Genomic DNA, 25,981 nt, shown 5'->3' with positions numbered 1-25,981 from the left:
AGCTGGTAATGAGGCTAATTAGGAGTCTGGACAGCATATATACAAATATTGAATACAAGACAAGGGATAATTATCCACCATGTGTTAACCATAATCAGCCGAGTTAGCTGTTTATTATCGTATTTGTTTTTCTTCTGATTACAAATGATATACATTTGTGTCTGTGCGCGTGAATATTTATTTACATTGTCAAATAGTTTTCTGTTTTTACTTAAATTTGTTTTTAACCATGTCTATATATGTGTGTGTATTAAAAAATTTCCTCTAGCGGTAAGCACGTTAAATATATTCGTAACACTCTACAAGCCTAATTTTCGTGCTATTGTTAGGGTTAGTAGGTGAAGGTTGTATGTCTTAAATGTGTTTTAGAGTTCTAACTTATCAGTGCTTGTAGTTTTCTGTTAGGTTTGACATCATATACAAGTTAGAAGTTTTAGTACCTTAATCGTGTAATCTGACTGAAGAAAGCGATTAATTAAAAATTACACTTTATTTGAAACTTAAAATTTGAACCAGTTAATTTAGGATGTAATTGTTGACATAGTTTACTATTTAATTTTATGTTAAATTTCTATTTTAAAAAAGTATGTAACATTTCCATTTTTAATAACGACAGATTGTTTTTATGGGAGTTATTCCACGTCGCCCACAAAAGTGTGAAGAAAATAATCTTATGATTGAATACTTTTCATTTATGTTTAAAATTTTCAATCCTATTGCTTTGTAGCTTGTAAGTGGTATATCTTCATTCCAAAACATTTAATTATTTGTATGTACTAATAAATAAAAATGGTGTTTGTTACATTATTAGTGGTTTATCTCTCTCTTTTATTTTCTTAAATTATAGTAAACATTCTTAATAGTTACACTATCAATTTTGAATCGATAAATGTGACTTTCTTTTCTATTAGAAGTAATAGTTATAAATAAAGTTTCATAAATATAGTTTGTTTTTTTTCTGAGTACATTAGTTTATTTTAATATCTTGTTAAGAGAACAGTGGTTTTGTGTTTTCATCCAGGCACTGGAAACTGTGTTTCATTTGGGAAACATCACCAGAATGGGAGACTTGAAGCCTCAGCAACAAGAAGCTGAGATGAAGGGTTGGTTACACAAATGGACAAATTATTTAAAAGGATATCAGAAACGTTGGTTTGTCCTTTCAAATGGACTATTGTCATACTACAGGTGATTAAGTTTGTTAAAGTGACGTGTGTCACATGTTAAAGGTTGAAGTGTCAATTTACTGCTTTAAAAGCAGAAAATTCTTATATTTTTGTTTTGATAACATCAATAATTTTGTAAATAATCTGATAAAATTGCTTGAAGCTGCAGAAAGACAGCTTTAAACATTTCCCATGATGTCATGTATTTGTTCCTAGTTTAAGTTTCTAAGCCTTGAAATTATTCCCTTAACACATTTTTTTATTCTAAAATCGTTTGCAATCATGGTGAAGTCTGTACTTGAGAGTAAAAGTAATGTATAGTGTCTTACTTCAGACTGTTAGATATATTAAAGATTTTAATAGGTAAACATTTTATTGCTATATCTGATAGATCATAAAATATTTATTGTTGAGGAGTGAATTGTTTTGAATACACCGTATCTACTGCAAATTTAAACTGTTACTGTTTACAGATGTTTTTGGGAAATGTATTGGAAGGTAATTATAATTTGTAATTCATTAGGCTGTGATTCACATACAAGTTTATTAGTTTTGAATATTGTACCTTTGACATTAAAATATTATTCATTGTAGTGAACAGGTGTTTGATATTGTTTTAATGATTTCCAGGAACCAAGCAGAAATGGCTCATTCCTGTAGAGGAACCATTAGCCTAGTGAGTGCTGTCATCCATACTGTTGATTCTTCCAACTTTATAATATCCAATGGTGGAACCCAAACTTTCCACCTCAAAGCGGCTAATGAGATTGAACGCCAGAGGTGGGTCACTGCCCTGGAACTTGCAAAAGCCAGAGCAATTCGTATTACGGAATCAGGTTAGTAGGAATCTTGTCTCTACATGTGGAAGCTTATGTTATAGTTTTACTACTAGTGTATTGTAGGATATACCTTTAAACCTTTTATTTATGTAGTTTTTGTCTATACTGTTTGATTGGTTGAATCGGTAACTTATTTTGATTTAATATTCAGAGTGAAGTGTTTATGAGGAAGCCAGTACTTTTATTGTTCATCAGGTACTAATAAATGTAAGGAAGGAGTGAGGAATGTGTTTGTGTGAATATATGTAATGACATGAATGAAGGTTTGCCTGTGTGTTTGTTTTTTTATGTTTATACTTTTTTAACTGATCTCAGTCGAGTTAGCATGACCCCTAAGTCCTCTTCTCTGCCTGGTTGTTATAACTTAAGATTTGTGAACAATTTCAACAAAGTTGGCATACTCCATTAGAGCCACCAGGAATGACAGATAGGGTCAGCATTTGTAATTGACCCAACAGTGTCATGCCCTAGTCCATTCAACCCATATATTTTTTCCATACTGTTCTGTTCACTTCTACTCATCTTTAATGTAGGTTGGTCAGCACTCAGATTGCCACTGACCAGATACTCCTAAGTGTTCTCTATGCACTGAATGGGTATGTCAGCCAGTACACGTGTACATGTAAGGTATGTTCTGTCTCAGTTGTGAATAAATAACAGTTCTGTAACATTTATCTTTGTAAGTATACTGAGTTAATTCTCTTGTGAACAGACACTGTTCCTACTCAGTAATGATTCTTCAGTTTATGATTTAAAACAAATGTATGCCATTTTCCTTTAACAAGTTTGTGAAATTCATCTACTCTTTGGAATACAGATATGGGACAAATGAATTTCCTACCAAAGCAGCCATAATGTTTTTTGAGTAAAAGAAAAAGAAAGAGCTGTTCTAACAAGTAGTATAGGACTGTAGGTAATTAGAAACATTATATTGTTTTTATGACATAGTCAAGTGGTGTAAGTTTTACCTCAAGAACAGTGTATGTTGACATCAATATCTACAGAAAGGTTTAACAAGTATCTAAAAAGGAATGTAACAAAACTTTCAGAACGGTTTCCTTACCAACTCAACAGTATCGAGAACACTTACTTATTATTGTGAGATGGAAAGTTTTTCTCGGTGATAACCTGCTTACTTTTGTTGTGGCTTAATGCTTACATTATTTTTGATTAAATACATATTTGGATATAATAGGTATGCTTAGGATGCACCACTTAGGGTTTTGGTACAATTCTGTGTTTGTTCATGGCTTTGGAACACTTGAACTGATGTGTCTTTGCTTTAATAACTTCTTTAGAAGATGAAGATGACTACAATTTGGTCCCTACTCGTTCAGACAAGAACGAACTACAGACGATGTTAAAGTTGCTTAGTGCCAAACTGGAAGACTTAACTACTTGTAATAATCTTATCATCAAGCATGGCACAGCCTTGCAGCGTTCTCTTACAGAACTTGAACAGTTAGAAAGTGGCTCTGATTCAACAGCTAAAGTCAAAGCTGTCAACGAAAGAGCTACTCTGTTTCGCATTACGTCAAATGCAATGATTAACGTAAGTACTTGACTTCCATATAGCTATTCCATAATGTTGGTAAGGCAAACCATGAAATATATAACCTGACAGTGAATAAAAGCTACATATGATATTTTGGAAATGTTGCCAAATCTACTCTGTCAGTAAAATAAATCATGGCTTTCCTGTTGTGTAATTTACTTAAGGAATTCAAGGTATTTTTAGATGCATTCCAAATGTTTCTTCTGATAGCATTAACATATAACCTTGATTTATTCATGTGATTTGATTTGAGCATTTAAAATTATTCTACTGCTACTTAAATTAATATTTCTACTCAACACCGACTTTTGTGATATTAACAACTATCAATAAATATTTGCTTTTCTTAGTTTGAGGTTTTTCTCAAACTTCCAACAAATATTTTGTTTTAGCTGTTAAGTAACACTTTAACCAACTTGATTAATTATAACATTTCTTATAAGAAATATAAGAAAATTATGGCTAATGAGAAGCTTTTGTTATTGTATTAAAAAACTTGTTATATTTTTAAGTATTGCATCTTATTTTTCTTCATTGTTAAAATTATAAGTGGTTTTGTGGGGTTGTGTGCACATCCTAATTTTGAATGTGATGTAACTTTGTATCTCAGAAAACATCTTGCAACGTTTGTAAGAACTTACACAAACTAAAGGATTTCAACATTAACACACACTCATTGGGTATTTTGAACTATCTAGAAACCATAGTTTCTTTTAGCACTATGTCTGTTGCCCTGATATTTACTGATATTCAAATCTGAACAACTTAGTAACAGTAGAGTTGAAAACATTGACTGTATTTATATCTGCTGTGTTTGCTCAAAACATGTTTAATACAGTAGGTAATCCAGTTACACTGAATGTATTCGCCCATTCATCTGCAGGGTCATTATAATATTAGGTGTGATTCATACCCAGGTAATCAAGTAACACTGAACGTGTTCACCCTTTCATCTGTAGGGTCATTATAACAGTAGGTGTTATTCATACCTAAGTAATCCAGTCACACTGAACAATCCCTCGGTGTGGTGAGGGGACCTCCCAGAGAAGGTTCAGTTTTTTCAGTTTACCTCCTCTAGGATCTAAACATCCACCCACATCTTTGCTGTTCGTGGTGATCCGTGAAGGTGAGGAGAGGATCCTGATGGTTGAGCAGTCCAACACTAACACACCACTTTAGCCTTGAATTTCTGTAGATGGGCAACTTTTTGGTAACCCCGTAAGGTCAATTGGCTGGTCCACTTGGGTTAAGGTCAACCAAGTACAAGTTTTGCAGGTGTTGTGGACATTGTGTCTGATGCTGGTGTTTGAGTCTAGTGCTCAAGAAACCCTGGCATTATGGCAGTGTCCTTGTTTGGCACTGTAGCACTTTCCCTCGTAGGGCTTCATGGTGGGTGGGGTCAGTGGGTACCAACATTTCCCATTTTTTATTATGGATTCTTCAAATAAAAACTTAAATAAAATAGTGAAAAACAGTCCATTGGTAAACAACCTTGTCTTGAAGATTCTGAGCAGCACTCTTCAACATCTTTAACACCTGTTGTACCTCATTTTCTTACCCTACATTTTCTTTCAGACAAACTTTAGGGCAAATGTTTCCCTTTTTCATTTAGAAGGGACTAGACAGACTTGCTGGCTCTCTAAAGTCAGTAAAAAAGCTTCGATCTGGTGACATATTGATGGAAACATCCATATCTCAACACAGTGAACTCCTCTTGAATTCAAAGGTAATTGGGGATATACCTATTGAGGTTACACTTCTTGTTACTTTGAATTTGTCATGAGTAGTTATTGTTGAGAGGGATTAGAAGAACACCCCCGAATCAGAGATTCTTGCCGGTTTCTCCATCCATGGAGTTTTTGCAGTGAGGCATATCTCCACCCGTGAAGATGGAATTATGATGCTGACCAATGTCCTCATTTTAACATATACATCACTGCATCCATCTGCCACCATCAAGGCAGATTATCTTAATTTCAAGGTAGAGACATACATTCTAAACTATCTCAGATTCTTCCATTGTCAATGGTTCAGTCACTCAAAGACATCATGGCATGTGCTCCTTGTGGTGGCAAGGACCACAATGCACATGAGAGTAATGAGACCCTCATTGCCTCTGTTGTAATGGCTCTTGCCCATCCTACTTTCATTCTTGCCCTAAATGGTTGGAAGAAAAAGAGGTGCAGCATTTGAAAACGATTCAAAACATTACTTATTCTGAGGCTCGAAAGTTGCTGTTCACTACTTCATCTCGGATGTATGCTGCTGTACTTTTTTCCACTACTACAGTGGGAGTGCAGATGGATCTCTCTGTGCCTCCAAAAGAATCATATGAAGTCTTTTGATCTCCATGGTTAAAAAAGTTGATGAATCAACGTCAATGCCTATGTCTGTCCCTAACATTAATTCTGGGAAATCCCAAGATCCACTTCCTTTGGTTCCAGGTATGAGCATTTTCTCAGGAACATCTTCTTCTCCTACCCCAAGATGCAAAGAGATCATTCGTTCACATCCTCAGTCACTGGAATCCTCTTCCAACAACAAAACCTGTCCAATTTACCCAGGGCAGGATCCATGGATGTCGATAGACTTCCCTCGAATAAAGATAAAGAAAAAAGACTTGGTCGTAAACAGAAGGGCTCCCTACCCAATTCACCTACACATAAGTAAAAATGGCTACTTTGATACAATGGAACTGTTGAGGTTTATGTTCTCATCTGAATAACATCAAAACACTGATTGCTTCTTACCATCCTGTATGCCTGTCCTCACAGGAAACATTTTTGAAACTTGTCAATACAGTCACCTTTCAGCAGTTTTCTTTGTACATAAATAACAAGCTGTATAATGGACTAGTGCATGGAGGGGTGGCACTGTTGGTTGATCAGCATGTGCCACCCTTTCTTTGCTACTTGACACACCTTTGAAGGCCGTAGCCATTCGTGTTTCCATGGTTCGTACCATCACTGTTTGTTCCATCCACCTGTTGTATGGAGAGACCTATGATCAATCAGACCTTAATGCTCTCATTGAACAGCTGCTGTCTCCCGTTTTATTTCATTGGGACTTTAATGGGCATCATCCCCTCTGGGGAAGTGCTGATATTGATGGGAGGGGTTGTTCCGTAAAGTGTATGCTCTCTGATCACAACCTGTCTCTCTTCAATACTGGTTCTTATACTTATTTTCATGAAGTCTTTTACTCAGTTTGCTCCTCTTCACTGTTCTCCCACTTTTCATGGAGGGTTGACAATAACTCACGAGGTAGTGATCATTTTCCTGTAATTTTGAGAAAGACTGGCCGTGGTTGATACCACTCGACCCATGTGCCCCAATGAAAGCTGGATCAAGCAATCTGACCCTCTTTCACTGCTTCTGCAGAAGTTTATCCTGCCATCAATAGACAACTGTGTGGCAGCAGTGACTGATTATACTATAGAGGCAGCTGATCAATGTATTCCTAAAAGCTTGACATGTTTTCCATGATATCCTCTTCTGTGGTGGAATCCTGCTTGCCACCTGGCACAGAAGGCTAAAAATGGGTCTGGGATACTTTTTGTAGGTATCTCATATTGTCAAGCCGCATCGCTTTCCAACAAGCCCATGCACATGCTCAGTGGGTAAGGTGTCAAAGCCAGAAGGACTCCTGGATTAATTTAACAATTAGCATATATTCTATCTCCAGTTCCAAAGTTATATGGAACAAGATTCGAAAGGGCAGTGGGCAATATAATTGTCCCCCTCTTGATCTTGCTCTTTGATGGCCAGGAAGTAGTTGATACTCTCAGTGAAAGCTTTTGCCAGATATCAAGCACTTTTGCTTCTTCCTCCACCTTCTTAGCCCTCATGAGTTGGGAAGAGTGGTCACCTCTTTCCTTTCAAGCTGATTGTCTTTGTGAGTATAATCATCTCTTTATGCTGTTGGAACTCAAACTGGCTCTTCATTCGTCTGACAGTACATTGGTTGGACCTGATGATGTACACTACGAAATGCTGCACCATCTCTCTCCTGCTTCCCTTGCTACTCTTCTGATTGTTTTTAATTGGATCTGGCAGGATAATATTTTTCCTAATGCCTGGTGCTGGGCTATTGTCCTGCCTTTCTCTAAGCCTAGGAAGGATCCCAAGATTCCTTCAAACTACCATCCAATTTGACGAGCTGTCTCTGTAAGGCCTAACAGAGGACAGTTAATATTTGTCATGTTTGGTTCCTTGAATCAAACAACCTCCTCTCACCTACTCAGTGTGGGTTCTGACGAGAGCACTCCACCATGGACTACCTAATTCAACTTGAAATGTCAATCAGAGAAGCCTTTCTCAAACAACATCTTGTATCAATATTCTTTGACATTGAGAAGACTTATGATACAACATGGAGGTATGTCATTTTGCGAGACCTTCATTTATATGGGTTACGTGATCATTTGCCCATTTTTGTTAAAAATATTTGAAGGGACAGATGATTCCAAATTTGTGTGGGTTTAACACTTTCTCATTCTTTTCTACATGAACTTGGAATCCCTCAGAGCTGTCTTTTGAGTGTCACACTTTTCAGTATAAAGATTAATGCCATCACTGAACAACTCTCTTACTGTTGCAAACAGGCTCTATGCTGATGACTTTTGCATCTCATGTCAATAGTCGAACTTGAAGTATATTGAGCAGCAGCTGCAGACTGACCTCAATTGTTTACTGAAGTGGACTACAACAAACAGTTTTATCTCCTCTCTCTCTAAAGCTTTGTATGCATTTTTGCTGCCAAAGGGGTTTTCACCCTGATCCTGAACTCCATGTCAGTGAAGTTGTGCTACCTGTGGTCCCTGAGACAAAGTTCTTAAGGTTTATCTTTGACTGTAAGCTGACCCTTATACCACACATCAAACAGCTACAGGTCAAATGTACAAGAGCACTGAACATCCTGTGTGTCCACTCTCTTCAATCATATGGGGAGCTTATCAATGTTCTGTGCTAAAGGTATATCGTGCTCTTATTCGATTGAAATTCAACTGTGGGTCTTTGTATGCTTCAAAACTTTGATCCTTACCACAGCATCCCACCTGTACTTTAATACTTCTATATACATCAAGATGTAGCTGTTGACTCTCAAATTGTTGATGTACTTTAATACCTTAACTTCTAAGGATTGCATGGTTGGCTCACCTTCAAAATATTGTCAAAGCAAACAATAAATTTCTCACAAAATAGTGTCTACACACAGTATTGAAAAGTGGCTTCTGTATGTTCTTGCAGAGGGGGGGGGGTGACTCTTGTTTCCCCTCAATTGATTAGGCTATTATTTTAGGTAACAAAAGTTACCGTTAACCTTATTTCTTACTTCAAAAGTACGATGAAACATAATGTAACATTGACGTATTTATAATATATGCTTGGCATTAGTGTTGAAGTAGTTTATGGATATTTAATCCATTTATAATGTACTTTAATTTTCAACCAGGAATGTCACTGAACAACATACTAATTCTCTGTAACTTGAAAATTAAAAAGCCATCATCTGACTTGCATTGTTTACATAAACATTATACCTAGTAAACAAAGTGTAATAGTGTGGTTTTTATACCATGTTTAGAAATTAAATTGGTCTTTCTTCTTTTTATTATCTTAATAAACATTCCAGTATGTTAGTGATGTAATACATGTACTACTTCATGTGTAAAAGAGGCTACATGCTATACAAAAATATCAAATGACAGTATTATTTCTTAAGATGTTTAATATCTGATTCAATTGAAGGGCATTTGTTTACTTTGTACTGAGTATGAAAATTATTAGTAAACCAACTTGGATGTTTGTTTTTATATTAAAAGAAGAAATATTGTACTTATATAGTTTTTCTTTTATTTCTTTTGTCTGAATGTAGAAAATGTCAGTGCAGTTTGATTTAAAGTTCTTTTTATACTTACTGTTATACTGGAATATTTTAGTCTCAGATGTTGAATGTAATTATAACTTCTACCAGAAGAGCTGTTAAAATGATAGAAAAATAATTATAATTATTTTTAACAGGCAAAATGCAAAAATATTCTATGATTTTCAGTGATTATGTAGGTATCCTCACTGCAAACAGTGTTTTTGGCCCTAAACCTTTTCATGTCTTTAATTGTAAAGTTGATTTATGATTTGACAACTATTAATTTTGGATAAAAATAATTAAGTTATAACTTTTTAATAACACAAGAAAGTCAGCATTCAATAAGTATTGGTACACTTCATTTTAGTTAAATCTGAGTTATTGGTTGTATTGAGTTTTGAAACATTTCTCTAGGCTTGTTCTGAATGTCTTCAACTAGCTCAGTCTCAACTTCAGAAGTGGCAAAAAATGTTACAGTATGAACATGAGCAGCGTATTCATTTAGAAGAGATGGTTGAACAACTGGCCAAGCAACACTCGCATCTAGAACAGATTGCTAAAGAAGCAACAAAAGGAACTCTTAGCCCTGTGGGTGAGTTGCTTCTAGTTTTAAAGAAGGGTTGTGCAGCTTGTCAGAGATTTGTCAGTCCTATGGGACAGTCAACTGAGAAATTATTTTGGAAAAAGGTTGTCAACAGTCAGAGGAGTCTGTTAGTCTTTGAGGTTGTTATTTTAGAAATGAGTTTAGAAAAACGAGTTGTGTGACTAATAATAGTTTTGCCTCTGAATTGTTATTAGTACATATTTGTTTCTTTTTGAAACTTCTTGTTATAAAGATTTGAATTATTTCACATTATGAGTTTTTATTATTTGTAAATGTTTCTTGCTTGGCCATACCGGGCCATTGGACAAGTGTGTTAAGGAGTGCGACTCGTAATCTGATGGTCGTGGGTTTGCATTCCCGTTGCGCCAAACATGCTCGCCCTCCCAGCCGTGGGATGTTGTAATGTGACTGTCAATCCCACTATTTGTTGGTAAAAGACTAGCCCAAGAGTTGATGGTGGGTGGTGATGACCAGCTGCCTTCCCTCTAGTCTTACACTGCTAAATTAGGGACGGCTTGCACAGATAGCCCTCGAGTAGCTTTATGCGAAATTCAAAACAAACCAAACTTACTTGTCCATGATATAAGCATCATAGTTTTATGAAAACAGAAAATTTTATGCTTTACTTGTAACTAAAACATTACTTTCTTCCATTCAGTCTAAACTGCATATTTAAATTGACTTATAGTCGTCATGACAAATAAAGAAAATGTTTCAAATGAATGTTTAAAGACCATAGTAATTGGATGTAAACACAGTGTTTTATATATAATTCAGTGTTCATTTGTAAATGTAGTGAGATCTAATACCATTTTGTAAGCTACTAAATTTTTTACAGTACATAATATGGTTAGTTCAACTGTTATTACTAATGAGATTTAACTAAGAACAGGCTGTGTTTACTGGGATGCATCATGACAAGAACCCGACATAACTGTTTTGTTGTCTAGCTACTTACTCTGATGATGATGAATTCTATGATGCTGAAGAACATGCAACTGGAGAGTTTTTAGTAACTTTACCGGGAAAGGGACATCGGTAAGTCCTGGAATAAGTTTTCATAAAGTATTTTATGTAGAAAGGTTTTTCAAAACTCATTAATAGTTTCATATAAATTTTTGAATTTGTTAAATGTATATTTTAGTAATTATTGATAAGAGAGAGAAAAAACGTGTTTATAAAAATGCTATGTAACAACTTGTAGTTATTTGAAAATATTTTATGTTGTGTATATTGTTGAATAACAAATAGTCTTTTAAATGTGAGATGTCAGTAGGATTGTGTGGTTAACCTGAACTTAACCTCATCCTTTCTGAATTAGCTTAAGTTATACATGTGTGTACTAGTGTGCTAATAGAGTCTGCCATCTTTTCAACAGTTACTTACTTCTGTAAATGCTTTTTTTTTTCATTTCAGTAAATGTACATGTGTAAGCTTGAGAGCTGAAGATCATAAAATTTTGGTTTCTATTCCTGTAGTGGGCACAGTGCATACGTTGATGTTCACTTTGTGCATTGTGTGTGTGTGTGCTTAACAAGCTTTATTGGTTCTTCATATTTGAAAACTCCTTTTTAAACAGCATTTGGAAAGTATCAAATCTGGAAAATATAAATACAAAATAAGTTGCATATCAATGAGTTTGTTCAGTTGATTTTAGATAAGAATTAATATTTTAAATGATGAGTTAACTTTTCAAGTAAAGAACATAGAATCACTTATAAACTGAGTGTGAAAACTTTAGCTTATTTGACTAATAACAAAACTAGGCTCTTGTGTGGTAAACTGATGCTAACCATTAAATTGTATCTTTTTAATTTCATTAAAGTTTGATCAAAGCTAAGAAAACTTGGTTACATAAAATAGAAGTCTGAAGTAAAGTAGATAATACCAGAAATATATGTTTGTTTGAATTATATAACACTGCATGTTTGTTTGAGGTACGTAATGCCACATGTTGTTCGTGTTTGTTTGAGGCACATAATGCTACATGGTTGTGTTTACAAAGCAGTGTAAAAGTTTTGGATACAAAATATTATTTAATTTTACATTTAGAATGAAAGGATGAACGTAATATAAAACCGAACAGTGGTATTCCATTCTGCATTTACATCATTCTATAGTGTTGTTTGTAGTGATGATATAGTGGTCTCTGTATGTGGTAGAGGTTTCAGTTAGTTGATTGTTGTGAAGACACTAATCATGTTGAACAACTTTGAATTAATCAAACACAGTTAGAAATATTTTACTCATATTACTTGGATAGTTGAGATTATCAGAAAGACTGGTTTCAGTTTATAACATTTGATTACTTTTATAACATTAATTGACATGATCAAAATTCAGTTAATTGGTTCTTTTACAGGTAATTAACACCCATTGGTGAGTTAATCTGTCGGTTCTTGTAGTGAGCTGCTGTAATAGATAGGTTAAGTTTTATTTTAGAGATCTTCAGTATTATAAAAGTAAAACACAAAACCTGCTCTTTAGGCCTAAAACACGGTATTTTTCGCATTACACTTACAACTTCAGATATGTTAGCTTGAAAATTAATTAACTGTAGGTAGAGTGAGCTGTAAGAATAAGGGGTGAAATAATTCCTTAATGATGTGAACTTTATTCCTGTTAAAGGTAGAAAGTGTTCATAAGCACGTTTTGCATTACCAAACAATTTTTGCACTTTTTATAAGTGTGAACATCTTTTATAAGCTTGATTATAAGAAGAGTATGCAATAGTATTTCAACCATATTTTGTCCATCATAACCATTGCCAACAGTGCACTTAGCTCTATACAAAGATTGTTAGCAATGAATATGATGGACATAGTGTGATTGAAATACTATTATACACTTGTCTCCTTGAAAAAAAAACCCATTAAGGAACAGAATAAATAATAAGCCCAGTACATATTTTTTCTAAGAAGTGTGATTTTTCATTTGGTGACCAACTGCTACTAACACAGCATGTTACTCCTACAGTAACTGTTATTCTTCATTTTCTACCAATATATTAACCTGCTTCCTTCAAATGTGCCAATTCTTTCATTTCACATTTGTTCTTTGCTGTTGGATTTTTAGAAAGTTAGAGAATCCATCAACTTGGGGTGCTGGAACTTAAGATTTGTTGTTGTTGTTTTTTTTTCTCTAGCCGAACGTGCAGTGGCATGAGTCTTCAGAGTGAGGGGCAGGGCTATGGAGATGGAGCTTCATCAGAGTCTGATACAGATTTAGAGAGTGAAGAAGCTCGGGTTATAACCAGAAGGAGGAGCAACCAGGCAAGTAAAATATTTGGTGAATGGAACGACAAACTTCATTTTTATTTTGTAATACTCTTAGGAACTTTAATAATTCTAAACATTTTGTGTGAGCTGGAAATAACGGTTAGATATTAGACAAAAGTTAAATAATTTATGTCTAATATAAATCATTTTAGAAATTAATAAAGAAATAACACAAGCCTACAATGGTTTCATTATCTTAATTTTTTTACAACGCTAAAATCAGGGGTTCGATTCCCCTCGGTGGGCTGAGCAGATAGCCCTTTGTGGCTTTGCTATATGAAAAACAAACAAACAATCTTAATTTTTACATGTTCTACAGTAATTCCAGTATGCTGAAACTGAAAATATCCATTTTTCTTCATCATGTACAGAGTTTTCACAAACATATCATGTATTTTAAAACATATGGATCGTTTTCATTGAAATTGGATCTATAAACCAAGCATAATAAAATGTTCATTGTGGTAAAGGAAATAATAATTTGATTTAAGTATGTGTTTTTTACCAATTTGTAAAAATTTCTTTCTTGATAGAAAAAAATGAATATTATTTTTACAATCTGCATAGCTAAATTATGGAAAATCCATTATTAAAGCCAAAACAACTTTTATGAAGTTAAGATTTGTAGCCTGTGTTATTACTAATGGCCAAAACTGTTATTTTCTTCATAATATTGTTCTGTTCTAAACCTACAAACTAATGTGGAGTTCTTTACAGTGTTAGCTATGATGTACCACGTACTTACTTATTCTGTAATATCCAGTTAAATCTTTGCACCAAAACAGATGATCTGGTTAAAAATCTGTACAATGTTTTGTCTGTAACCAAACTATATAATTAGTTGGATTAATCAGGAGTTTAGTAATGTCTCAATAGATAAGTAATTTATCTTTATGGTAATGTTGAGTTCTTATCAGTCATCTATTTGTAGCTGGATATCTTATGTGACAGTAAAACTGTTTTTATGTGTGGGTTTATTATCTAAATACATTACTTTCCACAGTTTTTTTTAATCTTGTCATTGATAGGGTTTTGATAGAATGTTGCTGTAAGCTCCAATGATATTAAAAAGATCCTGTTTTTTTCATTATCTATTTTAGTTGTTATGCCTAATTTATCCATTCTTGGGTTAGTTTTATGGTATCTTAAACCCTTTAAAGGTTTGTTTTTTTTAATCTTAATCCCTACAAATGACTGATATGTTATTACTTTTTATTTTTAAAAACAGCTTAGTGACTTGTGTTTATGGAGAATAAATTTTAAACTCAGTTACTTTTATGTTTGGATAATAATGTCAAAACTGAACTAGTTCTATTTCTGAATAATACAGATAAAACTTAGTTACTTGTTTATCTCAAGAGCAGAGACAAAATTTTAATACTGAACATAAAATCATTATAACGTACACAATTGAAAGGAAAATAATCCAGCCCTTAATGAAAAAAAGAAAGTTTTAGCTACAGTTTTATCAGATTCTGTTAAACTGTTTCAAGTATTCATCATTAAACATATCATATAATTAAAATGGTGAAATGTTTGTGATTTCATGAGATCTTCTTGATTTCAAAGGTCACTGGTTTGGAAAATTTAAATTAAAAGTTGGTAAATGCTGTCGTTTGTTACATTATTCCAGGTTTTATTCAAGTAAACTAAGTTCTTCATGTAATATTACAAAACTTTGTAACATATAAATTTGTGTAATTATTTTCAGGATGAATCTCATGATACTAACAAGCCTTCTTGGATGTGTGAAAAATCTGAGAATGGATCCTTTGAACAGCATGAAGAAATGGGAAGTAAAGGGAAACACAAACATAGAACCAGCATTCCTGAAAGGCCAAACTACAGTCTTAGTTTGTGGTCCATTATGAAAAATTGTATTGGAAAAGAACTGACAAAAATTCCGATGCCTGTAAGCTTTACACACTTTTCTTCTTGATTTGAAAAACAAAATGTAGTTAATGGTAGAAATTAATTTCACACTTTATGACTGAAGTCTCACTTGCTTGACAATCAGAAAAGTTGAGATACCAAACCAACTGTTATGTTTATTATTGTGTAATATTCTAAATTCCTTAAACCTTTACAAAATGATTATAAAAATTTTATAAGTAAAAATTTCGAATAGTTTTCAAGAGAGTCTTTTATCAGGAGCATGCTTAGAAAGTGCTTAGTGTTGCAAGTTTTTTTGCACATTGTTTTCAGATTGTTTAAATTATTAGAATGGATGACCACAGTCTACCCTAGATTACTGTTTAAATGTGTTCAGGAATAGTTTATACTAACATAGTTTTTGCATAACATTTACTAAATTCTTCCCACGTTTTGTGAATAAAAATTCTGAGTACCTTTAAAGTTACAGTATTTGTAGTTTCACACTTCACACAGTATGCATTAACACTTAATACATTTAAAGTTACAGTATGTATTGTTTCACACTTTCAAGGTGGGTCAAGGTGTAACAAATTCCTAGTTAACAAAAACCAAGGACTCGGAATGGAACATGAAAATGCTGTCATAGCACTAAGAATAATGGTAAATTTATTGAACAAATTGAAACACTTCCAAAATTCAGCCTTTAGAAAAAAATCATTTATTAGCTTGTGATACTTAAGTCTGAACAGTAACATGTTGCTAAGCAAGTTGTCTGTTAATTATTTTTCTTGTTACAAGCATTATTTAAAACCTAATAAAATGACATTCAATTTTCTAAACCATTTCAAATATAGGAGTATTAATGAAAAATTCCAGTTCTTTACCTAGTTTTTCAGTAGAAGATTTAAGTATAGTCAGAAATTTTTAGCCCTTAAAAATCAAAACATTAAGAATGAGACATATGTTATGGAGAACATTAGAATTCATGTTATTGAATCTGTAACAATTGAAAAGTTAAGTTGTCACCTTCCATGCAAATATTGTACCTTTCCTCTGCTAATTCATAAAAAAATAGGATTAAGTAAGCTTGAAGGGCAGATCAGAATTGTTTTTTTAACATTACGAGTACCACAGCAAAACATATTGTTTGGAAATGTAACAATATAACTTTGTACTTAACTACAGAATTGATCGTTATAATAAACAGATAGTCCCTTTGTTGGTTCCTCAGATCCATGGGATTCAAAACAGTACTCCAATATGTTGTTTTTATGAAAACATTTCACATGAACTTACAGCAGCTGAGAAACATCTAATACCAATGTATATGTTACGTGACAAGTTAGATTAATTTCTGATAGGTGAATTTCAATGAGCCACTTTCTACGTTACAAAGACTTACAGAGGAGTATGAATATTCTGAGCTGTTAGACAAAGCTGCAAAAATGGAAGATAGCTATGAGCAAATGGCGTACATTGCAGCTTACACCATATCATCTTATGCTACCACAAGCAACAGGTCTGGGAAACCTTTCAACCCTCTACTGGGTGAAACCTATGAATGTGATCGAACTGATGATTATGGTTGGAGGTGCTTTTCAGAGCAGGTAGGTTTCCTTAATTATTACTTGTGTCTAATGGTTACTATGGCAGACTGTGGTTCACATCAAATCACTACCAAAAATACATTTAAAAATGTTATGTTACACATGTTGAGCCATGGTTGTGTTTTAATAGTGGTGGTTAAATCCTGACAAATTTTATTGGTATCTATTTGCTACCTTCTCTCCAATCTTTTACTTTAAAATTAGGAATAGCTATTGCAGATAGCCCTCATATACCCTTGTCCAAACAACTGTTTTACTAAAGAAATTGTTGTTAAAACCGTGAGCTCTATTTCTGCAACTTCTTCTTGCAATGAATCATTATTAACACATATTAATTGCTTTTAACTTAAAGAAGTGTTGACATGAAGTAGAAATTAGTATACAGAGAACACTGTTAAGAATGCATAGAAATATAATAAATCTTCTTCCTGAATATACTGTTGTCTGTAATATCAGATCTAATTCTATTCTCAGCTACAGGAAAAGGCTGTAATCTAGAAGAAATATTTGATGATTAACATCACACTGTGTACAGCTGTCAATTAAATGGAGAATGTTTAAAAATTGACTGATTCTTTTTCCAGTATATTGTAATAACTTGTTTGATAAGTTAATCACAGGTAGATACTGGAGATTAAATTCCTCAAAGAAAACAATTAAGTTAAATGAAGTACTTGAGTGTAATTAGTCACCAGTTTCCCATGCTGTGAAACATCTTTATAAACAGTGCTCATTTGGTTCTGTCTTGTTATTTGGCTTACATGAGTTTGAATGAAGTGATGAAAACTGGATATAGAATGAAACAAGAATGAAACACCATTGTAAGAGGTTAAAAGTGAAATGATGTAATCTGATTTTAGGTCATAGGTTCTCAGAATTATATTTTGTTTTCTAGATGATGAGGAAATAAACAGTTACACACAGAACTCATGATCTGATCAACAATATTTTTCTCCATTTGTGAATTTCTTTACATGTAAACATTGAATTAAAGACATTTATTACCATTAACTTTGTGCTAATAATAAATTAACGTACACCTGACTTCTCATATTGCAGCATTACAACATCTTGTTTCAGATAACCCCAATATTAAAAGAAAAATTGTTCTTTTATGTTACACCATAAATATTTCAAAATGTGACCATATGTCATTTAAAATACAATAAAATGCTTGAAAATTTACTGGATAAAAATAAAAACATTGAAACTTAGAACAGTCTCATACACTGAAAACTTTACTGAACTAGATCTTAAAAATAATAAAATTTTATGTTAGGATAATAACCAAACAGTGCTATGATTGAAGTATGATACAATGGTTTTTGTTTTTCTTGCACATTACTGATCATCAGGTTAGTCACCATCCACCAATGCTGGCCCAGTACTGTGAAGGAAGAAGCTGGACATGTTGGCAGGAATTTAGCATGTCTAGTAAGTTCAGAGGAAAATATCTTCAAATTATTCCCTTAGGTATTGCTCATCTAGTGTTTGCTAGCACAGGTCATCACTACACTTGGCGGAAGGTTACCACCACTGTCCACAATATCATTGTAGGAAAGTTGTGGGTGGATCACCATGGTGAGATGGACATTGTAAATCACACGACCGGTGATAAATGTCATTTGAAGTTCATACCATATAGCTACTTCTCTCGTGAGACACCACGGAAGGTAAGAGTTTAATTAGATATTTATTAGATTCACTTCTAACATAAATTAGATGCTTGGGCATGTTTTAGGCTACTCCGAAATTAACACTTTTAGACATTTTGTGTTAATTGTTTCATTAAAAAATGAGTGTATAATATTTTTCCTCTCTTTTCATATATGTTAAATTTGCCCCACGGTGCAGATTTCTATACATGGTGAGGGGACCTCCCAGGAAAAGTTCTGTTTTTTCAACTTACCACCTCTGAGATCTAAACATCCACCCACATGTTTGCCATGTGTGGCGACCCATTAAGGGGAGGAGAGGATCTTGGTGGTAGAAGGGTCCAACCCTAACACACCACTTTGGCCTTGAATTCCTGTAGATGGGCAGTCTTGGGGTGGCACCCCTTGGGTCAGTTGGCTGGAGTGAACCAAGTACCAGTGTTGAATGTTCTCAACAGGTGTTGTGGACATTGTATTTGATGGTGGTGTTTGGGTATAGTGCTCATGAAACCCTGGCATTGCTGCACTGTCCTTGTTTGACACTGTAGTGCATCCGCTCATAGGGCTCCATGGTGGGTGGAGTCAGTGGGCACAGAAATATTCATTTTTGTTATGATGGATCCTCCAAATAAAATAGTGAAAAAACAGTCCATAGGTAAACAACCACGTCTTGAAGATTCTGAGCAGCAGTCTTCAACATCTGGAACACCTGTTGTACCTCATTTTCTTATCCTACATTCTCTTTCAGACAAATCTTTAGGACAAATATCTCCCCTTTTTCGTTGAGAAGGGACTAGAGTAATTTGCTAGGTCTTCAAAGTCACTAAAGAAGCTTTGATCTGGTAACATATTGGTGGATTCCTTCAAACTGCCATCCAGTTGCTTTGATGAGCTGTCTCTGTAAGACCTTAGACAGGATGGTTAATGCTTGTCTTGTTTGGTTCCTCGAATCAAACAACCTCCTCCTCTTCACCCAGTGTGGGTTCCGACAACAGAGCTCCACCATGGACCACCTGATTCGACTTGAAACATCAATCAGAGAAGCCTTTCTCAAACAACATATTGTATCATTATTCTTTGACATTGAGAAAGCTTATGATACAACATGGAGATATGGCATTTTGCGAGACCTCCATATTTGTGGATTACATGGCCATTTGCCCATTTTTATTAAAAAAATTTTAATGGACAGGAGATTCCAAGTTTGTGTGGGTTCGACACTTTCCCTTTCTTTTCTACAGGAACTTGGAGTCCCTCAGGGCTGTGTTTTGAGTGTCACACTATTCAATATAAAAATTAATGCCTTCACTGAACAACTCCCTCTTACTGTTGCAAACAGTCTCTATGTCGACAACTTTTACATCTCATGTCAATCATCTAGTGTAAGGTATATTGAGCAGCAGCTACAGACTGCCCTCAGTAATTTACTGAAGTGGACCACAACATATGGCTTTAACTTCTCTCTCTCTAAAACTGTTTGCATTCACTTCTGCACTTCTGCTGCCAATGGGATATTCACCCTGATCCTGGACTCTGTAGCAGTGTGGTTCTGCTCCCTGTGGTCCCTGAGACACAGTTCTTAAGGCTTATCTTTGAGTGTAAGATGACCTTTATACCACACATCAAGCAGCTATGGGTCAAATGTACAAGAACACTGAACATCCTCCATGTCCTTTCTTCTACCACTCGGGGAGCGGATTAATGTTCTGTGCTAAATTCAACTATGGGTCATTGGTCTATGGCTCTGCCAGAACCTCGGCTTTAAAGATGCTGGACCCCATTCATCATCAAGGACTTTGGCTGTGCACCAGGACTTTCTGAACTTGACCAGTTCAGAGCTTATACATAGTTTCATGAGCTTCTTTGCACCTCTGCTGTTTGCAACTGTCTTTATGTTTCAAAACTTTGTTCCTTATCAAAGCATCCCACCTGTGGTTGTTTTCTTTCCTTGGTGGGCCATCCTTTTCAGAACAGATGATCTGCCACTGCTTCATTTGACCTTTGTATCCAGGTGCAGTTGGGTGAATTGGGTTTGTTTTTGGATAACATTGCTGTATCCACTGGTCAGCCCATCCCACCATGGCTCTGCCATGGTTTGATGTGATTCGGTGGTTGCACACAGAACCCCCTCTACAGCTTCTGTGTTCACTGCTGAACTGTATGCCATTTCTCATGCCCTGGATCACATAGAAGCTAATCAGTACTCATACTGCACTTTTTATACTGACTGACTTAGTTCTATACTGGCCCTGGAATCTTGGCTTCACATTAGTTCACACTCAGTTCTTGCCGATATTCAAAACTGACTGGCTCATTTCTCTTTAACATCTACTTCTATCCAAGTTTTCTAGACACCATGCCATGTTGATATTCGCGGGAACAACCTTGCTGACACCACAGCTAAATCTATATGCTCTGGCACTATCACTGCTGTGCCTGTTCCATACATGAACTGTGGTCCCATATTCAATGCTTGGCTCCATGCCAACTGGCAGTTGACTTGGACTGAGCAATGCAAAAACAAGCTTTTCCAAATAAAACCGTATATTGGACTTTGGCCATCTTGCTTCCATAAGGATCGGAAGGAGGAAGTTGTTCTAACTAGACTACACATTGGTCACAGTTTTTTAACTCATCATTTTCTTTTATCTGGAACTGATGCACTAATGAGTTGTCTGTGTAACACTCAGGTCACAATAAGCCACATTTTACTTTCTTGCCATCATTATGACTCAACAATGGCACCATTTTAAGCTTGTTCTATCCCAAGGTTAATGTTAGACGGTCTTATTGGTGATGGTGACACTGTCAACCGTGGTAACATTTTAGTTTTTTAAAGGCCATTAATCTTTTTAATGTCATTTAAGTTTTTTAATTTATACATTAGACCTTTTCTATTGTGATTTACTTTTAAGAATCAAAGTCCATCTAGTTGGATTTGAAATTAGAAAATGGCCGTAATGTTAAATAACTCAAAACCAGGACTGGAAAGGCCAACTTCAGGTGACTAACACTACTGTTTGAACTACCTGTCAGTCATCCTGACAAGTTATTATTAAAACTTTGCTACAAGTCTTTTAAAACTTTTATTACTTTCCTTCTCGAAAATGGCCATAACATGAAATAACTCTAAACCAGGACTGGAAAGGCCAACTTCAGGTGACTGACAGTGGTATTTGTACTTACCTGTTAGTCTTCTTGGCGAGTTTTGAAAATTACAATCATGCTACAGAAAGTCCTTTACAACTTGTATTAGTGTAGTTTTTCTCGTAACGTTGTAGACTAGATGTAAACATTGGTTTTATGCTATTTGTTTTTTTTAAACTTTGTTTTGTTTAACCTTAATTTCCTTTTATGAATTTTACTAAACTTACTTTAAATTTTTACCAGATGTTTGATGCAGAAAGCCTAGCTGCTTTGTGGCAAAAAAAAATTAACCAAATCAACCAACCAACCATGTTAAATTTGTTCAACAAATATGTTAGTTAACAAGCACGTGACAGCTAAACAAGTACATGCTTTATGTGATCTTTAAAATGTGGTGTTTTTGTTGTTTTATTTTTTAAATAAACAAAATGTAATCTTCAGCAGCCAAAGTTATAATTAGATATCCAATTAATCAATAAATGGAGTTAGGAGCTAAAATGTTCGTACATGAAAAAACAGCAGTTTTCTGAGCTGTGGTCAAAAATTAGATATATTACTGATTAACTACACTTTCTGCTTTACAAAACTTTAAAGAGTAAGGTTTTGTTGTGAAATGAAGAATTATGTGTAAGTATGTAACCTGCCATCATTTATTTGTGTGTCTATAAACAGTTGTTTATATATGACTACCTTTTAAAGAGTTATTACTGTTACTCAGGTGACAGGTGTAGTCACGGACAAAGAAGGTATAGCAAAGTGGGTACTCCAAGGTACCTGGGATCACAAAATTGAAGGAGCTCGAGTTATTGGGAGTCAGGGATCTGTGAGAGGGAAACCTCTACTAGAGACTTCCACCCCTAAGGTCTTGTGGAAGAGATCAATGCCCCAGTAAGTTTGATCTAGAACCTCCATCTTTGTCTTAGCAACCACAAGAGAGCTAACTAAGATACGATTATAATTTAAAATTAAATCTATTAACAATATTATTACTCATTTCAGTCAGTTATGGATGTGCTCTGATTAAATTTATTTTTTTACTATATTTTGATATGTTTTCTTTATTTAATTAGTAGTAAATATCTAATGGTCAAAGTTTGCTTCGACACTAGACGGGAATATGAAAAAATGTACAACTTTACCGAGCTAGCTTGTCAGTTAAATGAACCAGAAGAAGGAGTAGCACCAACTGATAGCAGACTTCGCCCCGACCAGAGGCTCATGGAGGAAGGATTCTGGGATGAAGCTAACCAGATCAAAGTATTGCTGGAAGAAAAGCAGAGGGCTACTCGTCGAAAACGGGAACAGGAAGCCGAGTTGTCAGCTGCCGAAGGTAAAACTTGTACTGATGTTACTTTAGTCTGATTACATATCATCTAGTGTATTACTGTAATTGTTGGCTGGTTAAATATCATCTAGTGTACCATTGTCAACATGGTGGTATTACTGTAACTGTTGGCTGGTTAAGTATCATCTAGTGTATCAGTGTCCACGTGGTGTATTACTGTAACTGTTGGTTGGTTAAGTATCATCTAGTGTATCAGTGTCAATGTGGTGTGTTATTGTAACTGTTGGCTGGTTAAGTGTCATTCACTGTATCAGAGTGTTAGCACTTTTACTCTAAATTAGTCAAGTTTTATTTAGACTGTTACTTGCACAGAGATACCACTGCTGATTTCATCTTGTGTGTAGGTCGTCCCTACCCTGGTTATGAGCCCATCTGGTTTAAGAAGGAAACTGATCCTGTCACTGGCAATCCAGTTCATATTTATCAAGGAAATTATTGGGAATGCAAAGAAAAGCAAGACTGGAGTGCCTGCCAAAATATATTCCTTTGATTGTAAAGTTTGTACATACATTCTTTGACTGTTAGGAGTAAGTCTTGGTCTCATGATAGCCAAGTACTGCAGTTGTCTTTGTTAGCTTGGTATGGCATGATTGTTCACTAGAGGATTGCAGTACATGGTAGAGTTTTGGATAGAATAAAGTCTTTAGAAGTTATCACAGATTAATCCATTTAAACTATTTTGGGAAACACTTAATTTCCTTAGAGGATTTTCAAATTACATGTCGGAGTAAGATGAAATAATGTATACATACATGCACCTTTTAAAAGTGGCACATCAGACGTTTTGTAGGTTTATGGTGATGGGCAACAAACTTTACAGTGTACTGCAAATTAATAATTAGCAAGCAGTAAAGGGTGTATTTCTCCTGTTATCAGAAATATAAATAATGTAGAAACTTGCAGTAATTGTGATTTATCATTTGGTCTGTTCTAAAGATTGTTTATCTATAGTTTGTTTGCACTTATGTTTGGTCTGAATTGCTTGTTTTTTGAGGCCTAATTTGAAAAACTGGTTTCAACTTTCAAATCCTCAGTTTTTTTTAATTCAACAACAAACGTACAAACAGAATAACAAAAATTAATTTGTAGGAACTTAACATGTGTCACCTGAAGTTTTGTCATTTTATTTTATGGTGGAAGTGTAAAATAATATTGCATTTAGTGTATGTGCTTGGGAATTACTTTCCTTTTTTTTTTCATGTTGATTTGGTAAACATGAGTGATGTATGGCTGTATATATTCCAGTTGATGAAAAGTTGAATTCCCAAATGCTTTCTGTGAAATTAGATACATGGCTAGGAAAGTAAGTCTAGTATGTGATACTTATAGAATGAGTAATATATATAAAAGTAACTCTTATGTTTAAATTTGTAAAAGTCAGTAGACTACAGATAGTGAACTCTGTATATTCACAATGAAATAAACTTGTTGAAAGTGCAAAACAATTAAATATTTCTGCTCTGTTGCTGGCCAGAATCTTAATTGATGTTAAATAACATGACTTGATTTCTAATTTTTATTTCCAATTTAATGTATTTCTGTTATACTGGACAAACCACATACGGACGACACGTTCCAAAGCCAACGTATAACTTGCTAACATTACACATAAAAACCTGTTATTAACATTTTTTCGTACAAAAGATTGAAAAAGTTATTTTTATGGAATGTAATGTAAACACAAGATTTATGTTTGTTGCTAAAATCTGTATTATATGAAAGCATATATGAGTTACAAATATTTATCACAGAAAATCAACAGTTTAGAAGTGTTCAATGTATGAACTAGGATGCACAAGTAATTGTAGGTAATAACTTGTAACTTGATCATCAGAATATTTTAAGCAACATAATAAAGGTAATTTATAGTAAATGTTAGTTATGCTAGTTAAAAGCATTTCTGTGATATTTTATTTGAAATATGTAAAAGTACACCCATTTTGTTTCATAAACAGCAGTTTGAGTGAAATTCATTTTCTTTCTGTTTTAAGCATTTGAATGCTTAATCTGATTTGTGTTAGCTGACAGACCTAGCCAAAGTAGTTTTAATTGGTTGAAGTTTGTGTTTTATGTAAATATGTCTTTTACAAGATAGCTGAAAGCCACATTAATGAAATTTCTGTATAAATTTGTAAAGGGCTTGAATACAAAAATTTTAAGTTTCTAACATGATTGTAGATATATATTGAAAAATAAGGTAACATTTATTTTCAACTATTTTAAATTTGTGTGAAACTACTGTTTCATTGGCTAATCTGAGTTTAACTTGGACACAGGAGTTGGTCATTATCAGGTTAATCTTGGTTTGCACACACAAAGTTACATTAGTGCACTCTGGTGTGAAAAGTTTTATAAACAGTTCTCAGTTAAATTTACAAGAAAAGATTTACTGAAGTTTTGGTACTTTTCATTACCTTGTCTTCTTTCTTGTTAGCTTTTCTACTGATAATGTTAGCATCATTTTCAGATGTGAAGTATTTGAAATGCATCTAATTTCCTAAATTACTCCCTTTTCTTTTCCCTTTGGTGGGATAATTTTTTCATTAATTATTTCTTATCTTACCTGATATTGGTGGTACTTGTAAGACATTCTCATCCAAATCAATGAGGTTTTAATCTATTGTTCAGTGATGGCAATTTGTGCTGAAAATAGTTTTTATTTTGTCTTCATTCATCAGTTATTTATCAACAGTTTTTAATGGTACTACTTTCTCATGGCCATAGAATTCTGTTGGATTTTTGATGATGTAAACATTTACAATTTTAGCTCTATTCTATAGTTTCGAATAAATGTTGGAATAAAAGCTGTTGATATGAAGTATTTTCATTGATTTAAAACCAAACAATACATGATTTACATATTTCACCCAAGGATTAGATGGCCATGGAAGAACACACCAGCTGAACTGCATAAACTATGTTGGGGAAAATGTTGAAGTTTTCCTTAGATGTGATGTTTTGTCCATTAGGGTTTCTTGCCTCTTGCCTGTAAATTTCAGTATACACTGTTTACACTAAAAGTGTATTTCCATTGTTCCAGAA

General features: G+C 34.2%; 1 protein-coding gene across 5 annotated transcripts; it reads left to right on the top strand.

The window, feature by feature from the left end:
• The first annotated feature begins 283 nt into the window (after positions 1 to 283).
• LOC143253588 (oxysterol-binding protein 1-like) lies at positions 284 to 25,743 on the top strand. 5 transcript variants are annotated; one of them, XM_076507685.1, is made up of 13 exons: positions 284 to 330; positions 1,022 to 1,188; positions 1,797 to 2,002; positions 3,304 to 3,557; positions 9,843 to 10,020; positions 10,983 to 11,070; positions 13,178 to 13,304; positions 15,022 to 15,222; positions 16,547 to 16,792; positions 18,148 to 18,465; positions 22,313 to 22,482; positions 22,704 to 22,924; positions 23,284 to 25,743. In XM_076507685.1, exons 2-13 carry the CDS (start codon positions 1,061 to 1,063, stop codon positions 23,427 to 23,429), a joined length of 2,283 nt encoding a protein of 760 aa, XP_076363800.1. In that variant the 5' UTR covers positions 284 to 330; positions 1,022 to 1,060; the 3' UTR covers positions 23,430 to 25,743. The 5 variants fall into 5 exon arrangements, with proteins under 5 accessions (XP_076363800.1, XP_076363797.1, XP_076363798.1 ...); XM_076507682.1 differs by having other exon boundaries at positions 22,665 to 22,924; XM_076507683.1 differs by lacking the exon at positions 284 to 330 and adding an exon at positions 349 to 654 and having other exon boundaries at positions 22,665 to 22,924.
• The last annotated feature ends 238 nt before the right edge of the window (positions 25,744 to 25,981 follow it).

This window comes from Tachypleus tridentatus, chromosome 6 (assembly GCF_004210375.1).
Source record: "Tachypleus tridentatus isolate NWPU-2018 chromosome 6, ASM421037v1, whole genome shotgun sequence".
Taxonomy (NCBI): domain Eukaryota; kingdom Metazoa; phylum Arthropoda; class Merostomata; order Xiphosura; family Limulidae; genus Tachypleus; species Tachypleus tridentatus.
Note: the sequence above shows the minus strand (reverse complement) of the source record. Positions and strands in the feature narration are given on the sequence as shown.

Bases quoted from the DNA above. Each gene is read 5' to 3' on its own strand.
- LOC143253588 (XM_076507682.1), top strand. From the start codon at position 1,061: ATGGGAGACTTGAAGCCTCAGCAACAAGAAGCTGAGATGAAGGGTTGG. The intron at 1,189-1,796 runs GTGATTAAGTTT...AATGATTTCCAG, and splicing joins GGACTATTGTCATACTACAG to GAACCAAGCAGAAATGGCTC. The intron at 18,466-22,312 runs GTAAGAGTTTAA...ACTGTTACTCAG, and splicing joins CTCGTGAGACACCACGGAAG to GTGACAGGTGTAGTCACGGA.